The following is a 20,971-nucleotide window of genomic DNA, read 5'->3' on the forward strand; positions in this document are numbered from 1 at the left end:
AGACTTCAAAGTGAGTCAAGGTAAAGTAACTGGGAAGTCACTGGAAAATAGAAATTGGGGCAACTGGGTCTTATGGGTGAGACTTTATTAAGAATTATATTGTTGGGGCACCTGGGTGGCTCAGTCGGTTGAGTGACTGACTCTTCACTTCAGCTCAGATCATGATCTCAGGGTTGTGAGACTGAGTCTGGTGCCAGGTTCTATCCTCGGTGCAAGTCTGCTTGGGATTCTCTCCTTCTCCCTTAGTTCCCCACCACCTCAAATCAATCAGTCAATCAATCTATCTACCTACCTTTTTTTTTTTTTTTTAAGATTATATTGCCTAGGACCACTTTTATTTTTATTATGCTATGCAGAATGAATTTGGTTCCCAAGATACCTTCCACTCTCTTTTTTTCCTAGTAATTCCCTGGGGATAACAACAGTCTATATCCCACAGCCTGACTTCTAGCTATAAGACTGTCTTCCACATGCTCATCAGTAGATTGTTTCCTTCTCCCAAGACAGGTTTGTGCCAATAAAATGACGCAGGGGGACAGACTAGCCACATCACAGAAAAGACCTCTGGTAAGTGTTAACACAAAAAAGACCTGCACGGTCACCAAGTAGATGCACTGACAATTAACATTCATTTTCCCATTTCCGATACTGCAATGAAAAATTCATCAGATGCCTTTCAGAAAATTCATACCTCTATAGAACTACTCTAAAATTGCCAGGAAGTTTATATCGTGCTATCTGGTAAGTAAGAGATATAGTTTATAATGATCTCTAAGGTTTAAGTAAGAATTTGAATGGTTTTAGAATAGTCCTCTTGGTAATTAAAAATCTTCCATGTCCACTGAACACTGGCAGTAAGGGGGCCCACAGGGGCCTCTAAGAGCAGGGCAGGGAGTATCAGTTGGTATAAATATCTGCAATTGTAGGAATAATTAAAGACCTCATGGGGATAAGGAGATTAAGTGGAGGATTTTCATTGTTTCAGAGGGGCAAGGGGCAAATCCACTGCTAATTCTTTAATGATGAAAATAGTAAGAAGTTGTTAAAATCCCGTTTGGGATTTAAAAAACATATATGTATATAAATTTATACATAGTGTGTATCTACCACTACTATATATATTTATAATTTATTAATAATCTATATGCTTATACAAGATATAAAGGTAATATACACACATATAAACACACACACACACAGAAACAGAGCAAAAACAGTCCTAGGCTAACTAAAATAAATAATAAAAAGGTTAAAAGAATGAAGAGCCCAGGATATTTTGTGGATGTGTGGACAACATAAAATCTCCTAGATTGTTAGGAGAGAGTAACAGAATCTGAACATAAAAGGATGTACAGAAAATTAATTCATTGCATCTGAAATTCAAAGTATTTCCTTTTGGCTACACAAGAAAGTTTTAATAAAACCCTTTGTATATGTTTCTGAAAGGTAAATATTTTATAGGGAAATGGAGGGATGGAAGAAAAATCTGTTCCATCATGTCTGGATATTAGAATTTTGCTTAATAACTTGCCAAAATATTCTGTTTCCAAGAGCTATGGTATTATGTGTGTACCCAATTAAAGCAATTTTTCTTTGCTTTGTCTCCTAACTTAAATTCAAATGACATATAAACCACCACTAAAAAGGGGCTAAAATGAAAATTTTAGGGGCTTCATCATAAGACTTAATGTATAACAGCTAGTGTATTACCCTTTGTAAAAAATACACTGAATTTTATTTTGTTCCAATTCAAATGTTTATTAAGTCCTAGTCTTCTAAGGCACTGTGAAAAGTACCATGATACTTATTAAGTGCCTCATTTCTTCAACATAAGTTAAGATGGAATTTATATTTCTTAAAAACAAACTCAAAGGTTTTAATAATCATGCTAGGACACCGAGAAAAAAGGAGAAAAGGTAGAGTGTGCATGTGTGTGTGTAAATGTACATACACACATATTGTAAAAATTAAACTGTAGATCAGCCTTTATGGTCTTAAAAAGTCATCATTGTTAGGTCTCAGTAATGAAGTAATAATTCTTGAGCTATTTATCATGTCTTCAGGTATTCATTATTTCCATGATATTGCACTTGACTGTATTGAGTCAGTGAAGTTGCTGTGCAAAAAGTCACCTTCCTTGACCCTTGTAGAAATAACAGCTCATTTTTGGTGAAAGGCATGAACTATTTAAATGACTGATGTTTCTTTCACTTGTCCAAACCCTGAACTATAGTTACTTTGGGTACTGTTTCACAACACTTCTGAACCAGGTATCATGTTACACTACTGTCTTCCAGATCTGGAAAGCCTTACCATCCACCGCCAAGGACACTGCGTCTTGTGTGTCTTCAATCCCATACATGACGTCACAGCGGTACAGACCCGCGTCACTGGCACGCAGTTTGACCATAGTGAGTGAGGCATCACCCACTACCTCGGAATGTGTGGGCACTGACACTCTTCCTTTATAGCCTTGACCAATCTTGATATTCCCGTTTTGGGCTACAAGAACAGTAGTCTCCTTCAGATCTTTCCCATTCTTGTCCAATTCGATCTTAGACCATTTGATTCTGAGAAATTCACTGGAGGTGTTGTAACTGGGTGGTAAGGTAGGCAGGGTTGAAAAATGACAAGGTAGGTTGACTTTTCCAGAAAGGGAGCCCTTGACAGGTGGGCTTTCTTGCACTTTGACTAGAAGAAAGAGAAAATACCAAATTAACAGTCCTAGAAAACTCAGCTGAGTCTATTAAATAAGTGAATGGAGGGGCGCCTGGGTGGCTCAGTTGTTAGGCATCTGCCTTTGGCTCAGGTCATGATCCTAGGGTCCTGGGATGGAGCCCCACATTGGGCTCTCTGCTCAGCAGGAAGTGTGCTTCTCCCTCTCCCACCACCTGCTTGTGTTCCCTCTCTCACTGTCTTTCTCTGTCAAATAAATAAATAAAAAATCTTCAAAAAAATTTATAAATAAGTGAATGGATAAGAAACCCTTGCCTTGGTTGGTTATACCTTCAATATGTGAGGTAATTAGGATGATTTTATATATATAAAGAATAGTATACAATTTTAATAATGTTTTACAACAAAGACAGGGATTCATAATGCTCATCTTTATGAACTAAAAATACGGCATTTATTTTGAAGTATTTGTAACTTGGTGTTCAACAGGAACAGAAAAAGTGACAGAATAAGGCGTGTGTGTATAGGAAATCAAGCAATCAAGGGCAAAAGGAGACTAGAATCAGCAACGCAGGTTTCAAAGACTGGACCAATGTCAGGAAAAGCAGTTGAAAGGCAAATTTATGTCTACAGGTCAGAAGAGGAAAAACATTTAAGATAACTGACACATTACCTTAGAGGAAATGAAAATAAAATCCAAAGAGGAAGTAAAAATTTTAAAAATGTACTTCTGTAGACTGGAGCAGGAGGAAGTCTAACACTTGAAGGACCCTCATTTGGTTCAGTCTTTGAACCAAAGGCTTTCATCATAATGACAAATCCAGCTGCAATCACTTTGCAGTGAAACATTACCTCTCAATTACATCCTGGGGGGAAATTTTGGTCTGTTCATCCAACCCATGTAAAGTATTATTCTGCACAATGTCTTTCTGTTTAAACCCTTAAACTTTTAGTAAGAAAGAATACCTTGACTGCAATTTAATATTATCACATGCAAAAAAAAAAAAAATGTTCTTTTATTCTTACAGGAATCCATACCTCTTTCTTTCCTCTTCCCCTTCATCTTCCACTTCCTACTAATTGGCTAGACAATGTGTTGGCAATAACAATAGAAATTATGTCAATACACAAGCAATCCTACTTCATGAAAATATGATGAACAAGTTAACAGTAGCCTCCAGATGGAGTGACATAATATTTCTTAATTAACAAAATGACATGTGTCTAACACCTAGTGTGTTAGTAAATGTATTGACAACACACATCTCAATAGAGACATGCATCAGAAATAATATAGCTGTCAACACAGCACTGAGGATTCAGGTGGGGATATGTCATTTTGAAAATTGCAGGACAATATGGAGATACTACGGACTTTAAGAAAAAAATAATCTCTGCTATTAAAGATTGAAATTTAACTTCAAGATGACTGGCCTATCCTTTCACAGGATACAAATAAATCTAAAGCAATCAATACAGTATATTTTATTTATCGAGTTTGATAGAAATCACTCACATATTTCTAATTTATAATAGTCATTGCTGTCATGCATTTCTTTGTCATCTTACTAATCTATATATAACTTGTCCCAAAACAGTTTTTTTTTAAAGATTTTATTTATTTATTTGACAGATCACAAGTAGGCAGAGAGGCAGGCAGAGAGAGAGGGGAAAGCAGGCTCCCTGCTGAGCAGAGAGCCCCAATGCGGGGCTCGATCCCAGGACCCTGAGATCATGACCTGAGCTGAAGGCAGAGGCTTTAACCACTGAGCCACCCAGGTGCCCCCCAAAACAGTTTTTAAGGCACTTAACAAAATTAAATAAAAATAAAATATACTATTAACTGCACTAAGTTCTTCTTTAAGATGTTACTAAGATCATTATCATCCTGGAATATAGTATCAAGGGAACAATTCCATTCTATTAGGTCCTTGGCTTACAAAATAAATTATCTTACTTGAAGCTAACTCTCAGAGTGAAACTAGCCGAATCACCTACTATGGCTGCTCCACTGAGAGGAAGTGACATTCAAGCTCCCAGCTGGCTGGTTATAGACCAGGGTGAGAACACAAGTCTCCTCACAACTAATCAAGGAATCTTTCAGCTTTGGTATTTACTGCATTCTTCCCCTATCCCTAAATTAGTTTTTGTTCCTTTTCAGAGTCTATACCCATCCAATTTCTATCCCATCTTATTTCTATTCCATCCTATTTCTTTAATTGCTATCGGCACTGACAGCTCTCAGTAATTTCATGATCTTTTACGTAAATCTATAAAGTCCACAGGGGGCTTCCTACCTGATTCATAAATCTTTAATTTGGGCCCCATTAAGGAGATGATGACAACACAAAGGTTTTGTTTTTTTTTTCCAAGAAAGGGGTTCTGAGAAGGGAAGGGGTGAGAATTCTATGATCTAAAAATCTCCTAATTTACATTTATATGTCCTAGGAAATCCCATCTTCCTTCTTGAAGATGAATTATTTAAATGATAAACTTCACCACAAACAAAATATTGCTCTTTTAATGGAGAATAAACAGTTTTGCCACCAACCTCAATTATTATATAAATTAAGAGATTCTTTATCACTACCTTAAAAATGAGTTTAAGATAAATGATGTTCAATTCTGTAATATTTATTACTAAATTTTAATTTTTTTCACAATTTTAGACGTGTAGGGGCAGAAATGAGAGTCAGTCAAATCTATTCAGTTGTGTGGTTTCTGAGAGCATTGCTCAATAACTGTGCTATTATGAAAAAAATATATCAGAACAAAATGATGTCAAAAGGCAAATTTCCCAAGGGTTATTTATTGTTCTAGATGTTTATAGATATAAGAAAATTAAAAGCTTCAGTTGGAGACAAATTCATGTAGAATCCAATCTTAATAACAGGACTAACAAGAAGCTGTGTGGTCAAGGCTTTTGTGTATAAAATCTTGAGTCTTAATGCACTGGGTCGCAAGAACTAAGTTCACTGAATCTAAATATTTTAAGGAAGAAATTTAGTAGTTCAGAAGATAATGTTTATAGACCATGCATATTTTTAAAAAATGTTACCTGCAAGAAGTTGTCTGAAATTGTGAACAATGCAAGTAATAAAAATGTATGTTAACAAAAAGTTCACTGTTCCCACCAGATGGTTTGTGGTCCAAATGAGTATAGTGAGGGAGAAATCTCTGAATAATGAATGATCATTTACCCTTCTTTCTCTGTCAGCAAATTCTGTGGAAAAGAATGATGTAAATTCCATCTACACAATTTTTTTTTAAAGATTTTATTTATTTATTTGACAGAGAGAGGGAGAGATCACAAGTAGGCAGAGGGGGAGGGGAAAGCAGGCTCCCTGCCAAGCAGAGAGCCCGATGCAGAGCTCGATCCCAGGACCCTGAGACGATGACCTGAGCTGAAGGCAGAGGCTTAACCCGCTGAGCCACCCAGGTGCCTCCCATCTACACAATTTGACCAAACACACACACACACACACACACACACACACACACACCTTGGCCAAATAAATGTCAGATTGAGAATATGGGAATTTATTACTCTCTTGGGTGATAAATATCACTCTCTTGTTCATTCATTTACTCATAACTGTACATGTCTCATTTACTGATATTAGAGGAATAGCTAAACAACCAGGTCAACACTAGATAATCAGTATAATAGATATTGTTAAAGCTCAGAGCTCTTTTTACATTAAAATAAAGCCATTAACCAGGGCACAAGGTATCCATTAATGTTAGTTATTGATCTTTTGAATGCCTAGGAATAAATAGAGAAGAGCTTAAAATGACAATACTTGTGTCGACTCATAACAACTTACTGCAGTGTATCCCACTACGACCTTGGCAAATCTGTTTTATGTGGATAAGTTTTCAACTCTTACCCGTCATATGAAAAAATTAATTTCTTCTCAAATCAGCCCCTAATTACATCTCTTAATTATGATCACATATGTGCAAAGAACTTGATTCTTCGCATAAAGTATAATACAGTGGTTAAGAGCATGGACTATGGAGCCTGACTGCCCAGGTTCAACTCCAGGTTTCATAACTAAACTGCTGTGTAAACTTCTATATTAGCTATGCCTCTAAACCTTTTGGTAATAGTTTCCTCATCTGCCAAATGGGGAGAAGAGAAGCATCTGTCTCACTGGAAAGTTAAGATTCAATAAATTAACTATGTAAAAAACTCAGAAGAAGGCCTGACATGTAGAAATGATTCAATACTGCTAGTTATTATTATTATTATTTTAAAATACTATCAAGGAGCTATATCACTAGTGTTTTGGGATTTTCCCCATTGTTTGAGTTCTTGCTTTGTTTTAAGCAGAAGATCTAAACTATTTTAAGTGTCCCTCAAAGTTCTCCCACTCTTTTCTCTGTTATTCCTCTTCTGTTATTACCCAACTAAACCAACTCCATTTTCCATATTTCCTTTCTGTGTTCTCCCTTGTCACTGGATGCTATTATTCTTCCCTGTCTGTGACCTTCACCTTTACTTCCCGAAAACACTGAAGAAGACAGTTCCTGGGCTGTTCATAGGTTGGTGGAGCCCAAACTCTGACAGCCATCTTGGTCACTCATATCTCGGTTTAAATGTTACTTTCTCAAAAAGGTCTTCTCACCTTCCCCCAACCCAGGCCATTCTTTCTCATATCACTCAGCTTTATTTTCATCAGTCTGAAAGTACCTGGATTGTTAGTTTCCTTCTTTATTGCCTGCATCATATAACTAGGAGACTGAATTTAATGAAATCCAAGACAATATATGGCTTGTCCACTGGTATATCCCCAGATACCCATAATGTAAGCTGGCACATAGAAACTAATCAAACAATATTGTTAGCAAGTAGACATAGGAATGGGTAGGAGAATGCATTGATGAATGAACAGATGGATAGATAGATAAAATGATACTTAAGTTTTGAGTCTTGAAGAATGAATTGAAGAGGAACTGTAGAGAACAAGAGAAGGGTCTGCCAAGCAGAAGGAATTACATGTCAAAAACCAGGGAGTCTATGGTGAGTGCTGTTAAGTGTGTAAGCCTGATGATTCATAGACCTGTACCTCTGGGGCTAATAATACATTATATGTTAATTAAAGCAAACAAACAAATGGGGGGGGGGAGGAAGCAACAACCAGGGAGTATGAAAGTCTATGCATGGAATTGCAAATTAGTTCAGAGAGTCTGAAGCATAGAATAAGTGTGAGAAGGAACTGGAAGCTGAGTATGGAGAGGAGCACATCATTTAAACTCAGGGCAGTATCTTTTCTCATGGACTACGGTCCAGGAATTTGGAATTATAGAACCTTCATTAAGTAGATATATAATTTAAAGCTGAGAAAAACAGTGCATGTGCACTTACCCAGTTACTTCAAAAGGGAGAGAAGAGAGAAGAGAAGAGAAGAGAAGAGAAGAGAAGAGAAGAGAAGAGAAGAGAAGAGAAGAGAAGAGAGGAGAAGAGAGGAGAAGAGAGAAGAGAAATACAGGTGTGGGTAAAAACTTGGTTGTCAGCTTGCTCTTTGTCTTTTTTTTTTTTTTGTCTTTTTGACTTCTCAAACTCTGGCCTCCTGAGGATTTGATAGGCTTTCTTTTCTTTATAGGAAAGTCTTAGAGTATATTGAAGAAGACAGATTTTTAAAATATGTCCAATGCCATATATGAACCTTTTTGCAGTCTAAAAGTAATCTGGGAATTTACTGAAAACCCATTTGCTTCTTTGGCATTCTACTCATTATTTCATTTTGACTGATTTGTTTAAAACCATTTATTAAATAAAAAATAAATATTTCAGCTGAGAGTGTTCAGCACTATAAATCACTAAATAGATAAAAATTAATTCTTTATTCTAGTGGTCCCATATTGCCATTCAATGCCTTAGTATTTATATTTTTATTTCGCTAAGCACCAAATAAATTGTTATCACACTCACCTTTATGTAGTGCATGGGTTGCTATTAAGGTAGAACATATCCATAAGATGCTCTTTATATTTATCAACATCTTGTCCTAGAAATGAAGAAACACAAAGGAAATCATAAGCATTCAGGTTTGTGGTGGGCCATAAATCACGTGCTATTTGCGCAGTGTATGTAATAAGAGTACAAGAAGCAGCTCCTCTTAGATTGTAAAAACAAGAGAGAACTTGTAATAGGAAAAGTCATCCAAACACTTTAATTATTAGTTTGACTCTCACCCAATGCAGTTGTTACCAAAATAACCCCAGAACCCACTTTGGGAACATATAACAATATGCATGTGTGGGACAGCCACAACTGGGTAGGCTGTAGAAAGAACAATTGAGACCACAGCCCAAGTAACTTAGTGGCTAGGAACTGGCACAAAGTGGGAGGGGTGACCACAATGGCTATTTAGAAACAGGAAGCTGGTCACAGATGGAGCAGAAAAAGATGGGGAAGCAATAGGCAGAGATGCTGAAAGAAAGGGATTCGTATCAAATGTAAGGTGAGAAGGACCCTGGTGGTGTCTCCTGCACATGGTATCAAAACAGGGAATAAGGACTTCAGCAGGCTTTTTAAAGCACAGACTCAATTTAGTTTCTTGGAGGCTGAACAAACAAAACAAATGTATTATAAGGAGCTGTTAATTACAAAAAGACCAGTGCTTGCCATGAGTTTTAAAGCAGTTCCAATAGTTCTAGGGGTGAAAAAAGAAAGAAAATACTGTTCTGAGAGTCAAGGAACCCTGCCCTGGCTTTGTCGTTAATTTATTGTGTGAGTTTGGGGGAGACATTTAATAGCCTGGGTCTCAGGATGGCCCCTTCCAGCTCGAATTTCTATGAAGCTTTAATTATGAGGTGGATAAGTACCAATGTTGGGGACCATCTGGAAAACAAGAGCCAATCTCAGAAGAACTATAGATTATTTGATCCCCATGGTTTTTCCCTTCTCAGCTACATTTAGAACTCTTCTGTAACAAGCATTGCTGGTTGGCTACCCAGTAGCCATTCTTCTTTCTCCTTTCTAACAAACTCCCATTCCATTTTCCTGTATTTCACAGCCATACAACTTAGAGAAGCCTGAGTCAAACCCAGCCCAAGGGAATGATCTTGATTGTCCTAAGTCAGTCACACTGCTCCCATTCCTTTCTCCAGATTGGTTTTGGAATGAGTTGATGAAGCAGTCTTAACTAATGAGATGTGAGGAGATCTCAGGTGTGAGGGAGGAGGGGATGCTCCTGGGAAAGGTACATTCATCTTAAGAACAGAAAGAAAGGAAGAGATGGTTGCTTTTCTTCATTGAATACTGAAACAATAGGCTATTTTTTCTCCTACTATTGTAGCCATCTTGAATCCATGAGTGTGTAAGATAGCTTCTGGGGATGAAGCTGAGAAAGAATCAGGAGAGCTAGGGCTTAAGCCCTCACGCATTAGGCCTAGAGTAGACTGTACCTTTGGACTTTCTTTTTATATGAAATAATAAACTCCTTTATTATTTAAAGCCAATAAAATCAGGGATTTTTGTTACTTGTAGCTGAAGGCATTGCAACTGACACATTTGAAATGGTGTCCTAAATAACTTCTTAATATCATCTTTAGAGAGTACATAAATTCTGTATGATTTAGGAAATCTATATTGAAAATAAGTAAATGCTATAAGAATCCAAGCCCAATTTGGATTCAAGTTCAATTTCATAATTATAACAGCTAGTCCTTTTTCCTTGATATTCTTCTTTATTTGATTGTCTTTATCTTGAAATAAGTATTAGAAACTCTCTACAGCAAAATCCTAAAGAGCATCTTTTAAACCTAATAAATTGTATATCTGTTTTCCATCTATAAGCCATTTGAAAACTCACAATGAAAAGCATATAGTTGATAATCCTTGATACAGATAATTAACCTTAATAATTAAGTTTATTATTCATCATATAATTACTGGGATATGTAGCAGACACTATTAAACACTAACTGGAAAATTTGGTTTCTACATGCCTGTATTTCTTATAAGCTACCACAGCAAGTAGGAAGTATACCTCAGTATTTTAGGGGGAAAAAAAAAAGACCTCAATTCAACATATTCTATGTTAAAGTTGCAGAAGTGAAATTTCAGGTTGTACCATAAAAAAATCTATTAAAGAAAATGCATTTCATGAATATTAACTGAATTTAAGAAGTCTTTTTATAAATATACTCATAAACAATAATTTCCTATTGTCATTAGAGAAAAAACTGTCCTCAATTTTTTTCTTTTTTTTTCCATGAAACTTTTATTTTATAAGCATATAAGTCTCCACCTAAATTCAAGTTCTGGATCCTTTACTTATACTCTGCAGTTTGGAGGTAAATTACTAACTCTCTCATTTTCAGTAGCTTTCAAATTGTGAAAAGTAGTACTTAACTGTTGGAGTGAATGTGAGGATAAAATAATGCATATGAAATATAGCTCAGGGATACACAGTGTATTCAGTACTCAATATTTCTTACTAAAATTACTAATTCAGATTTTCTACAGATGTTCTCTTCCTGCTTTCATATCACTAGCAGCAAAAAGAAAAGTATTTGAAGTTGTTGGATTTAAAAATTATAACATGGGTTGCCACTATAAAAGCAGGGGATAAGTTTATACTTAAAATATATTGCCCTACAACTTATTGCTATGTGCATTGCTTGCAAACGTGTTTTATCTTCTGTGTAGAACAGTAGGCTTTGGAGAACAGAGCTAATATCACATTCAATTTATTAATTCCTGTAATATTCCCATAATATTTCCCAAGAGTCAGCTTCAGAGTAGACCCTTGAGGAAGGTTTATAGACCAAATGCAGAACAACTGCCTCCACCTCCTATTCCGAAACATGCTTTGAAGCAAAGTGCCAACAATCTCTTAACGAATATGGGCAAGTAGGCTAACTGAATGTGAAATTCGTTTACACTAGTCCAGTTGACTATTCATCATGTCATGATAATATCTGATGTTTGTCAATATTTGGACATTGGTGTTAGATCTCATAACAGAATCAGAGAAGGTGTGACCTTGACCCAGGAATGGATCTTCTGCAACCAGATTTCCACTCCAAGGCCAGTACTCAAAGTCTAAATTTCTGTGTCAGGCTTCATCCTTATAAAAGCGTCTTTTTTTTTTTTTTTTTTTAAAGGAGAAAGGAAAATGTTCTTTCATCTATATAAAGTATACTCATCACTTGCCTTAAGATTGCCCCAAGACAAGGCTAGGGAAGGAAGCTGGTATGTTAAAAATACAAGGGAGAGATAAGTTATGTCTTAAATATAGTTACATAAATATATTTTAATAAATACCCAACATCCAAAAATTGGAATTTTCACAGTAAGTCTCAGATCTCTTTCGAAAAATCAGATTAAACAACTCTAGGTCCATATTCTTGCTGGCCAGTCATCAGCACTGGGCAAGGAGCAAGCTCTCTCACCCTGGCTCTGTGCACTCAAGGTTATCATTGGCCCCACTCAGCTTCTCATCCAGTTCTACTCCATGCCTGTTCCCTTCAGGCACCTGATTTAAAGAATGGTCATTTATCTCTTTCATAAATATATCAGAGTGCTTTTACTCATCTTAATCGCCTTAGAACTACATTTCTGTGGCCTCTTCCTTGGAGTCTATGGGCATTCATCCCATTTCTCTAATTTTCTTAAGGCTGTGTCCATGTTCATGGTTGTTAAGGCACTCTTATTTACCTTCTGCACTAGATCTTACTAAATAAGAAACCTTCTAAAATCTCTTTCTTTTTTTCAGCACCACTCTAACCCCCACTTCTATTCTTCCCTCTTCCATGTTGGTCTTGTAAGCATAATCTGCTAGTGATAACAAGTCTGTCTGCATAGACAGACCTGGGAGATATGAAAGCCAGTGCCTATATTAAGCATGCACTCTAGTGAAATCAGTGAGAAGAGGAGATAGTCATGGAACAATCAAGGCACAGCCGACTGAAGCTATTTAATTGCCTGGGAGACACAAGAAACAAGGTTAACAGAACTCCTATACATGAGGAATATCTGCAAAATGGATAAGGGTCATGTCAAGGATGGGCTGCCTTGAGGAAAGAGAGTCAAGGTTCTAGTAAACAGATGTTTAATATTCTCCCCTCAATCTCGGGGAAGATCCTCTGAGCTAAGGGTGACTTAAGGACACAAACATAGCAATTTTGTCTTCTAGTCTTCAAATTAGTTACTCTAGACAACGAATTGTCTAGGACACCTCAATCACAAAGTGGATATACGGTGCCTACCATATTGCTTCCTGGGTGCATTCTCACAGGAAGAATCACTGCAACGCAGAGAGAAATATTGTGGTTTAAGCAGGAAATCCTATAAATTTACTTCACAAAAGTAATTGCGCCATGTGAATTTATCACTAACCTGTGACTGGATTCCTTAAAACAGCATTCTCTCTTCCCTTTGCCATGCTCTATTTTCATCATAGCACATATCATTATACACACACACACACGCACACACACACACACAAAATTAGGAATTGCTTTTCTTTACCCACCATAATATAAGCTCTGAGAGAGCAGACTTTGGTGTTTTGTTCATTGCTCAGGACACTCAGTAAAATATGCTCACTTTTTTAGATAATAAGATGCATATTATAAACAGTCTGTAATGTATGTTATGTAAGATGAATGTTATAAACACTATAACTGAGAAATATAGTTTTTCTGGGTTGTTTTTAACAGCTGTATAGTTTTCTACTAGATGAATGCAGCATCTTTTATTTCACCAGTTCCTATGATAAGCCTTTAAGCTGGTTTCACATTTATGCTATTAGAATCATCTCTGTCCATTTGTCTTGGGTGACACTTATACCAATATTTATATGACAATGTCTAGAAGAGAACTGCTGGGTCAAAGAGTATATGCATTTTTTAAATTTTCTAGTAGCTCTTACCAAATTATTTTGTAAAGAAGATGACCCGGGGGCACCTGGGTGGCTCAGTGGGTTAAGCCTCTGCCTTCTTCTCGGGTCATGGTCTCAGGGTCCTGAGATTGAGCCCTGCATCGGGCTCTCTGCTCAGCGGGGAGCCTGCTTCTCCCACCTCTCTCTCTCTGCCTGCCTCTCTGCCTACTTGTGATCTCTCTTTCTGTCAAATAAATAAATAAAATCTTTAAAAAAAAGAAGAAGATGACCCTATTTTATTGCCACAGTAGTATGTAAGGGATCCACTTTCTCCACAACCTGGCTGACACAACCTTCATCAAACTTATTTATCTTTAGCGCTGTGAATGAAAAAATAGTGCAGTATATCATTGTTTTTTAATTACTATTTCTTTTTTTAAATTACTATTTCTTTAATTATAAATAAGACTAAGCAATTTCTCATATGATTAAAAATACATTTGTTCCTCTGCCAACTGCCTGTATTTCACATTTGATTTTTTTTTGGGGGGTGGGTGGGTTGTGGTCCTTTACTTATCTGTAAAAGTTCTTGTTATATCAAAAGAGTTATTAGCTCTTTGTCGCTCATATGTTGCAGATATTTTTCAAAGGTGTCACTTGTTTTTGTGTAAATAATTTAATTGTTACTTACTCATACTTATCAGTCTTTTCTAGGATGACTTCTGGATTTTACCTTTTGCTTAGAAAAGGTTTCTCTACTTCTATTTTATTATTTTAAAAGCCCCGTCATTTCTTCTAGTTTTTTATTTTTAAATTTTATTTCAGTTTTTAGAGAGAGAGAGAGAGAACATGTACAAGCTGGGGGGAGGTGGGGCAGAGGGAGAAGGAGAGGGAGAGAGAGAGAGAGACTCTCAAGCAGGCTCCACATCCAGCCCCACATGGAGCTGGATCTCATGACTCTCAGATCAGGACCTGAGCCAAAACCAAGAGTAGGAAGCTTAACGGACTGAGCCACCCAGGCGCCTCCCTCCAGTTATTTTTTTAATATCATTCTTTACATCTCATATTTGATCATCTTAACTTTATATGAGGATAAGAAATGAAGTAGAGATTGACTATTATTCTTAGTGGACCAATCAGTTGTTCCCAAATCATTTGTTGAATAACCCTTCTTTTCCACTGTATTTCCATGTCTATTTTAGTATATTTCTGGACTCTATCTCCTGTTCAGTGAAACTAGAAAATTCTTAAAGCAAAATGCTCCTATCTAACTCACTTTATAGATTCAGTAGGAAAGATGTGATTTAGGTAAGTGTTTTTATTGAGATTATTGAATTAGATCAATATGAGTCCCAAGGATACAATATTAACACCACTTATTTGTATAGTTTTCCATTTGCCAAAGCTTTCCCACAGGTATTCACCCTTTTGATGTGTATAACTGTATATGCATTTAATAGATTCTGAATCAAGCTTTTTGATTCCAAGTCTAGTGTGCCTTCCCCCACACCACTGGTAATAGCAACTCTGTAATTTAATAATAAAAAAATATTGTTACATTATATATGTGTTTATTATAAGCTATGTGATCTCATTTTTATAGACATAAACAACTCTCAGAATTCTTAAAAGAATGAGGTAGGAAATATACAGATAAAGAAATGAGATAAATTTAAACACAGATGTGCATTCACACACTTTTATATTTCATAGATCTATCAGGAGGAGTTGCAGGAAACATAATAGATAAACACATTCAACAAAGTTACTTTGCACTGACCACTGAACTACAACCACCCTGGTACATTCAATGATAAGAACCCAGCAGAGTAAAAAAACAAACCAACCAAACAAAAACTCAAACACTGGAGAATACATATAAATAAAATAGAAACACATAAATATATATTTATGAGTAAGGGGTGTGGGGGAGTGGGTGTAATTTACTAAATCTAGGCTACCAGAGGAAATAGGCAAAAACTCAATAATTGAAGCAGAGCTGGACCAAGATGTTTATCTTTAGAGCCACCTGGGTGGCTCAGTTGGTTAAGTGTCTGCTTTTGGCTCATGTCATGATCCCAGGGTTCTGGGATGCAGTCCCGCATTCGGCTCCTTGCTTAGCAGGGAGTCTGCTTCTCCTTCTCCCTCAGTCTGCTACTCCCCCTGTGTGTGTGCGCACTCTCTATCTCTCTCTCTCTCTGACAAAACAAACAAAAAGACATTTATCTCTACTTCCTCCTGTTCTTTTCTATTCTTTTTAAAAGATTCCCCACTTAGCAGAGAGCCCGATGTTGGGCTTGATCCCAGGACCCTAAATCATGACCTGAGCCAAAGGCAGCCGGTCAACCAACTGTGCCACCCAGGTGCCCATCTACTTCCTCTTGTTCTGATTCCCAATCAGAGGGAGTACCAGTGTTGTGTTTTCTGGTAAAGTACAGACCTATGCAACAATCAGCATGTTTTCTCAGACTAGAGCAACTCACCCTCAACAATGAGTGTTTGTAACTCCTACAACTCCTAGTGGTTTTTCTAGGTGGGTGGTGAATAATCGCCTACTACAGTATAGTCACTGAGTTGTCTCAAGAGAACCCATGTATCTTGAGAAGTTGGGTCAGTCCTACTGCAGTAGGAAAGAAAAGCTTGGTTGTATGACTATTGGAAGACAGCTTTAGTGGATCTTTATGCTCTCAAAGGCTCTGATGCTCAATTAGTGAACATTCATCAACCCCAAAGTACTTACGCATAATAATAAGGTGAGGAAAGAAAGAACAAAGACTGTATTTTTTAACATTAATCATATTCAGCCTTTAAAAAGTTAGCTTTTTAGGTCTTTTGCAAACAGAATTTACAAGCATGCCGACTCAGGTATCTTAGAATATCAGAGACGTTCTCCAGTTTGCAAGCACAGAGAAAAATTAGAGGAAACCTACACTTGTAAACATATAACTAACTCTAGGGGGATTCTTTTCAAACTTCACTTTTTAAAGAAGAAACAATTTAGGAGTAATTTTTAATTTATCTACTAGGAAAACAAAATAAAAGTTTGAATTCTGACATAAATCCTTAGATGGTCTTATTCTTATCCCTCTTCCCACCACCCACGAGATTAAGGACTGTGGATTTACTGCTGGAGGGAGTAATTGCTCAATCACTTTGGAATCCACTGGAACTCTTTGCTGTACTAGTTTGGACAGACATATACAATTGTGAAATCTTCCTTTCCTTTACTGAGAGATGGCACTAGAAGTCAATCCCTGAGACCTTCTGCCTGATACGCTCTTATATCCAAGTTCCATATTCTCAGGACCGGAAACAGATTTCATCTTAGAAAACTAGTTTTTTCTTCCATTGATGCCTTACCATTTTTACATTAGACTCACAACATCTTATTTCAGGACTTCACATGAATATTTTCATGATATGTTTTGCATAGTGGACAAGCAGTACTTAAAATAATTAAGGTCATAGCTTTTAGAAAGAGACAAAAAGAAAGGGAAAGCCTATCAGTTAGATAATCAGAATTTGAGATCTCAGAGATCCTTAAAACCCAGTTCTCTGAAGTAAAGCGAGGAAGCAGGAGGGTTTAAAATGCAGCTCCAAGTGACAGCGTCTAGACTGTGCCGCGATCCCCCAAGTCACTAGCTCCATCATTTCATAAATGTGTACTGAGCTGCCACTGTGCGCCAGACCCTTGCTAAGGGTCCTGATGCACAGGGACCTGAGTTACACCCGCAGCCCCTTAATGTTGATGCTCATTGGAATTACATCAGCCCTGTCAAATGGCAATCGTTTGCCATTCTAGACGCACTCTTTATGACAGTGTGGACGTGATTATCCTGTAATTGCCTAAAAACAGACCTTAAACGTACTTGAACGTATTTGCAAAGTCAATGTATGAAGCACAGAAAAAACTCGTGTCATTTTTCTGTCAAAAAAACTTTGCTTGGAGTCAATCTTTACTTCCTCCCTGATGCGGGGCAAACACTCCTCCTACCATTCCCAAGAAGCAAGAAAAAAATTTTTTTTTTCTTTTCAAATTGTTAGTCAGAGTGCTTAGCACCTTTTAGAAGTCCGGGAGCCTCCCGCAGCAGCCCTCAGCCTGAGCGCAGAGGGCGCGACCGCAGAGCTTCCGCCAGTGAGCCCCGCCCAGCCTTGCCCCGCCCAGCCTTTCCCCGCCCCGCCCCCGCCGATAGCGCAAGGCCCCGCCCCCACCGGCCTCTGGGCTGGGGCCCCAGGCGTCGCGCCAGATTCTGACTGGGCGGACTGCCGGTTCGGCGGAGCGGTTGTCTCAGCGTCTAAGTCACACCCGTCTAGGGCCGGGAACTAAAGCCCCAGCCCACGTGGCGGCGGCTGGAGAACTCCGGCGCAGCGAGGAGCGCCCGGCGCGCTTCCTATCTCCGCGCCTGCCGAGCGAGTGGGGGTCGGCCCGAAAACCCAGCCGCTTTAAAGGGCTAGTTTCTCCCCTACCCTTCCAACCTACCACGCCGCTTTAGTCGCGTTTGTTGTCACTTATTAAAATATATCTTAAAACAAGACTCGAAATTCAGCCTCAAACTTCAAAACGTACCCTGCCGGTCCTCTCCTGCCTGTCGGCGTCCATCAGCCCCATCTCCGCTCCTTCCTTACTCCGACTTCCTCCCCTATACCTTTCTTTACCCTTCCTTTCTCTTCTTCTTCCTCCCGGCGCACTCCTTCCCCTAAATTTCCATATTTGATGTGTTTCTTGAAATTGATTAACTTTAAACTTTGGATTAGGGGCCTTTCATTTGCCATATCCTGGGGCGGGCCCTAGTATCGGGTTCTAGTAGTCAAAGGCCTTAGTAAAGTTTCCAAAAGTAAAGCATTCTGTATTATATTTCTTAAAGTGATGCCTAAGATAGAACATCAAGCCTTCCAAAACTTGGATCCTCCCCTGGCCATGTGCGTTCCTCGACCAAGCCCAGAGCTCTGCGCAAGTCCCCAAGGACTCGCGAGCAGGCGCTTCTGCACTTTGCAAAGACAAGGTCTCCTTTCAGGGTCCTCCAAATCCCTAGATTTACGTCGCAGAGTCTGAAATAGAAAACTAACGACTAAAGTTTCTTCACCCTTGAATGTATAGCTGTAAGGTGGCTCTCTTCGTTTTGGGGCGGGGGGGCGCTCGGTTTTCTCCACCTGTGCTGCATTTCTCCATCAGGGGGCGCCCACAGCCGCCACAAAACTCCCTATTCCTAGACATCTGGGTTCTGCAAGCCCTAAGCACGCCTACTGGGGGCAGATCCGAGGGAGCTCACGGCCTCTCTCGCTCCTCCCTCCTAGCCTGCCTCCGCGGACCCGGGAGGCAGGGATTTCACACTAGCCATTCATTTGTCAGCCGTGGGGGAGGGGACTCAGGAGAAAGAGACACTGAGAAGAGGCTGGGAGAGGGGAAGGGAGGCACAGAAGATGGAGACAGAAAAGGGAGACACAAAGATGAGAAACGGGACACAGCGAGACTGTCTTTCAGTCTGTGGGTGTGCGCACGGTGAGACAGATCTCCAGGCGTTGCGTAGATTTCTCCCCCCTCCCGCAGCATCTCCCGGGGACAAGCAGGACTTGCTGGGGCGCAGCTGGATCGGAAAGCAAATAGTTTAAGCTATGACACTGTATTTCTAACCCGCTCTGGGAAGCCTAACACACAGACCGCTCCACGCCCAGTGGCACAGACAGCATGCCGGGACAACCCTGTGGCCCCCAAATCCGCATGCACTGGGGATGTCGCCCCGCGGCGCCCACACTTCTGTAGGGTGGTGGGACGCTCCAGCCTAGGGCGTCCCCCAGCGCTCCCGACACACGCTCTCCCTGGCTGGGGGACTAGCCAATAAAGTTGCTCAACTACAGCGAAGAGCTGGGAGGGGGTGGGGAGATGGTAGGAAAAGAAGGGGTTGTAGTCGGGGCGAAAAGGCTGGTCCTAGAGGCCCCAGATTCGGGTCCCCGCGCCACCTTTGTCTGGAGAGCGCTCTGAGCGCTGGTTTGCTCGTTGAGACCAGAATGGAAGCCTCCACTTCACTCTTCTGGGGTGAGATAAAATTCTTGCACATCACTGATGGTTCAAGGCAAGCTTTTCCCGCCCAGGCTCTCCCCAGACCGCCGCGGCACTCCAACAACCCCACCCCCATCCCCTGCTCCTTCCCGACCGGCCCCTGTGCTCCGCGCGCAGGACAAAAGAACCCAGGGGCACCAGGGAGGGCCTTGACAGACCCCAAGTCTCCAAAGAGACGCAGCCGGGGGACCCCGCACATCCTCCGGCCGTACCTCTTTCCAGACTGCTTGCGGACAGAGAGGGTCACGTCCGCCCAGGTCCCGGGCTGCTGTGTCTCCGGATCGTCCTGTCAGGAGCTGCCCTGGAGCAGCATTCCAGGAACGCCGGGCACTGACCACACACCAGGGTCCCGGGAGCCAGGTGGCCCGCACCAAGGCGGCTTCGGGTACTTGCAAGTGGACAAGTCTCGGGAGTCCCCCATTCAAACTTTTGCCTCGAGCAGGTTAACAAAAAAGCTCAAGGTGCCAGCGGTCCCTCCAGCTCTCCAGCACAAGACCCCAAGACTTTTCTAAGGGTTCTCTACAATTCTCTTCCCTCCCTTCCCCCAATTCCGTTAGTCCTTCTACCCCCACCCCATTCCGGGCTTCTTTTGTCTGGATCTTTTTCATCACCACGGTCCCTCGGTATTCCTCTCCCCAAACGTCCTTCTGAAAGTTACCTGCATTTTTAAAGTGCATATATTTTCTTAACTTCGCCTTACAGCTAGATCTCTTTGCCTTAATTAAAGCCTTCTACCAATTACAATGTACTTCGTTTTTCTAAGCTCGCTCGTTTTTGTTGTTGTTTTTTTTTTTTTCCTTTTTTTTTTTTTTTTTTTAAGGGGGAACAAAAGAAACGTGATTACCTTGAAAGGCGGCTTATTGCAGTTTGGGGGAAAAATCACCGCAGCGCTGCGCGAATGGGCTCGGTGCTGCCGGGGCGGGTCACATAGGAAGCTCGGTGGCCTGGGGAAGGGTACGGAGGGTGCGGGACGGTGCTGAAGGATGCAAGAGGATGCGGAGCTGGCCGCAGATCCCGGTCCCAGCGCCTGTCCACAGCACCTAGTGTTCGCGGCTGTTGCTCCCGCCCGCCTGGAGTTCTTCCCCAGAAAGGCTCGGGGCAGCTCGCCTGCAAGTTCAAATGCGGGTTGTGACACCCATCATCATTATATCACTGTACCGTCAGCACCGAGGAGGAGACTCAGCGAGGAGGAGGAGGAGGAAGAGGAGGAGGGTTCATTCACAGGCTCCTGAAGCGCTCGGCAGCTTCAGCCACTCCTAAAAGCCAAGGCTTGGAAAGCAGGCAGAGGGGCGGAAAGGCAGCTCCCCGCGCCTGCGGTAGGGACCGCCTGCCTCCCTCCTCAGGCACTCCCACCTCTCGGCGTTTCTTCCTGACAAGAAGTACCAATCGGCTTGGGGAC

At 40.2% G+C, this 20,971-nt stretch overlaps 1 protein-coding gene across 4 annotated transcripts in view; it reads right to left on the reverse strand.

The window, feature by feature from the left end:
- VCAN (versican) overlaps positions 1 to 20,971 on the reverse strand; it is a 109,405-nt gene extending 88,434 nt beyond the window's left edge. Inside the window, exons 1-3 of one of the 4 annotated variants that reach the window (XM_032847149.1) lie at positions 20,417 to 20,971; positions 8,615 to 8,690; positions 2,314 to 2,691 (exon numbers count right to left, since the gene is read on the reverse strand). In XM_032847149.1, the coding sequence (XP_032703040.1) occupies positions 2,314 to 2,691; positions 8,615 to 8,684 (448 nt within the window). In that variant the 5' untranslated portion in view covers positions 8,685 to 8,690; positions 20,417 to 20,971. The remainder of the gene's footprint in view (positions 1 to 2,313; positions 2,692 to 8,614; positions 8,691 to 20,416) is intronic. The other 3 variants (XM_032847135.1, XM_032847140.1, XM_032847158.1) reach the window with 3 other exon arrangements.

Source organism: Lontra canadensis, unplaced genomic scaffold, assembly GCF_010015895.1.
Source record: "Lontra canadensis isolate GAN:19392208 unplaced genomic scaffold, GSC_riverotter_1.0 scaffold4, whole genome shotgun sequence".
NCBI lineage: Eukaryota > Metazoa > Chordata > Mammalia > Carnivora > Mustelidae > Lontra > Lontra canadensis.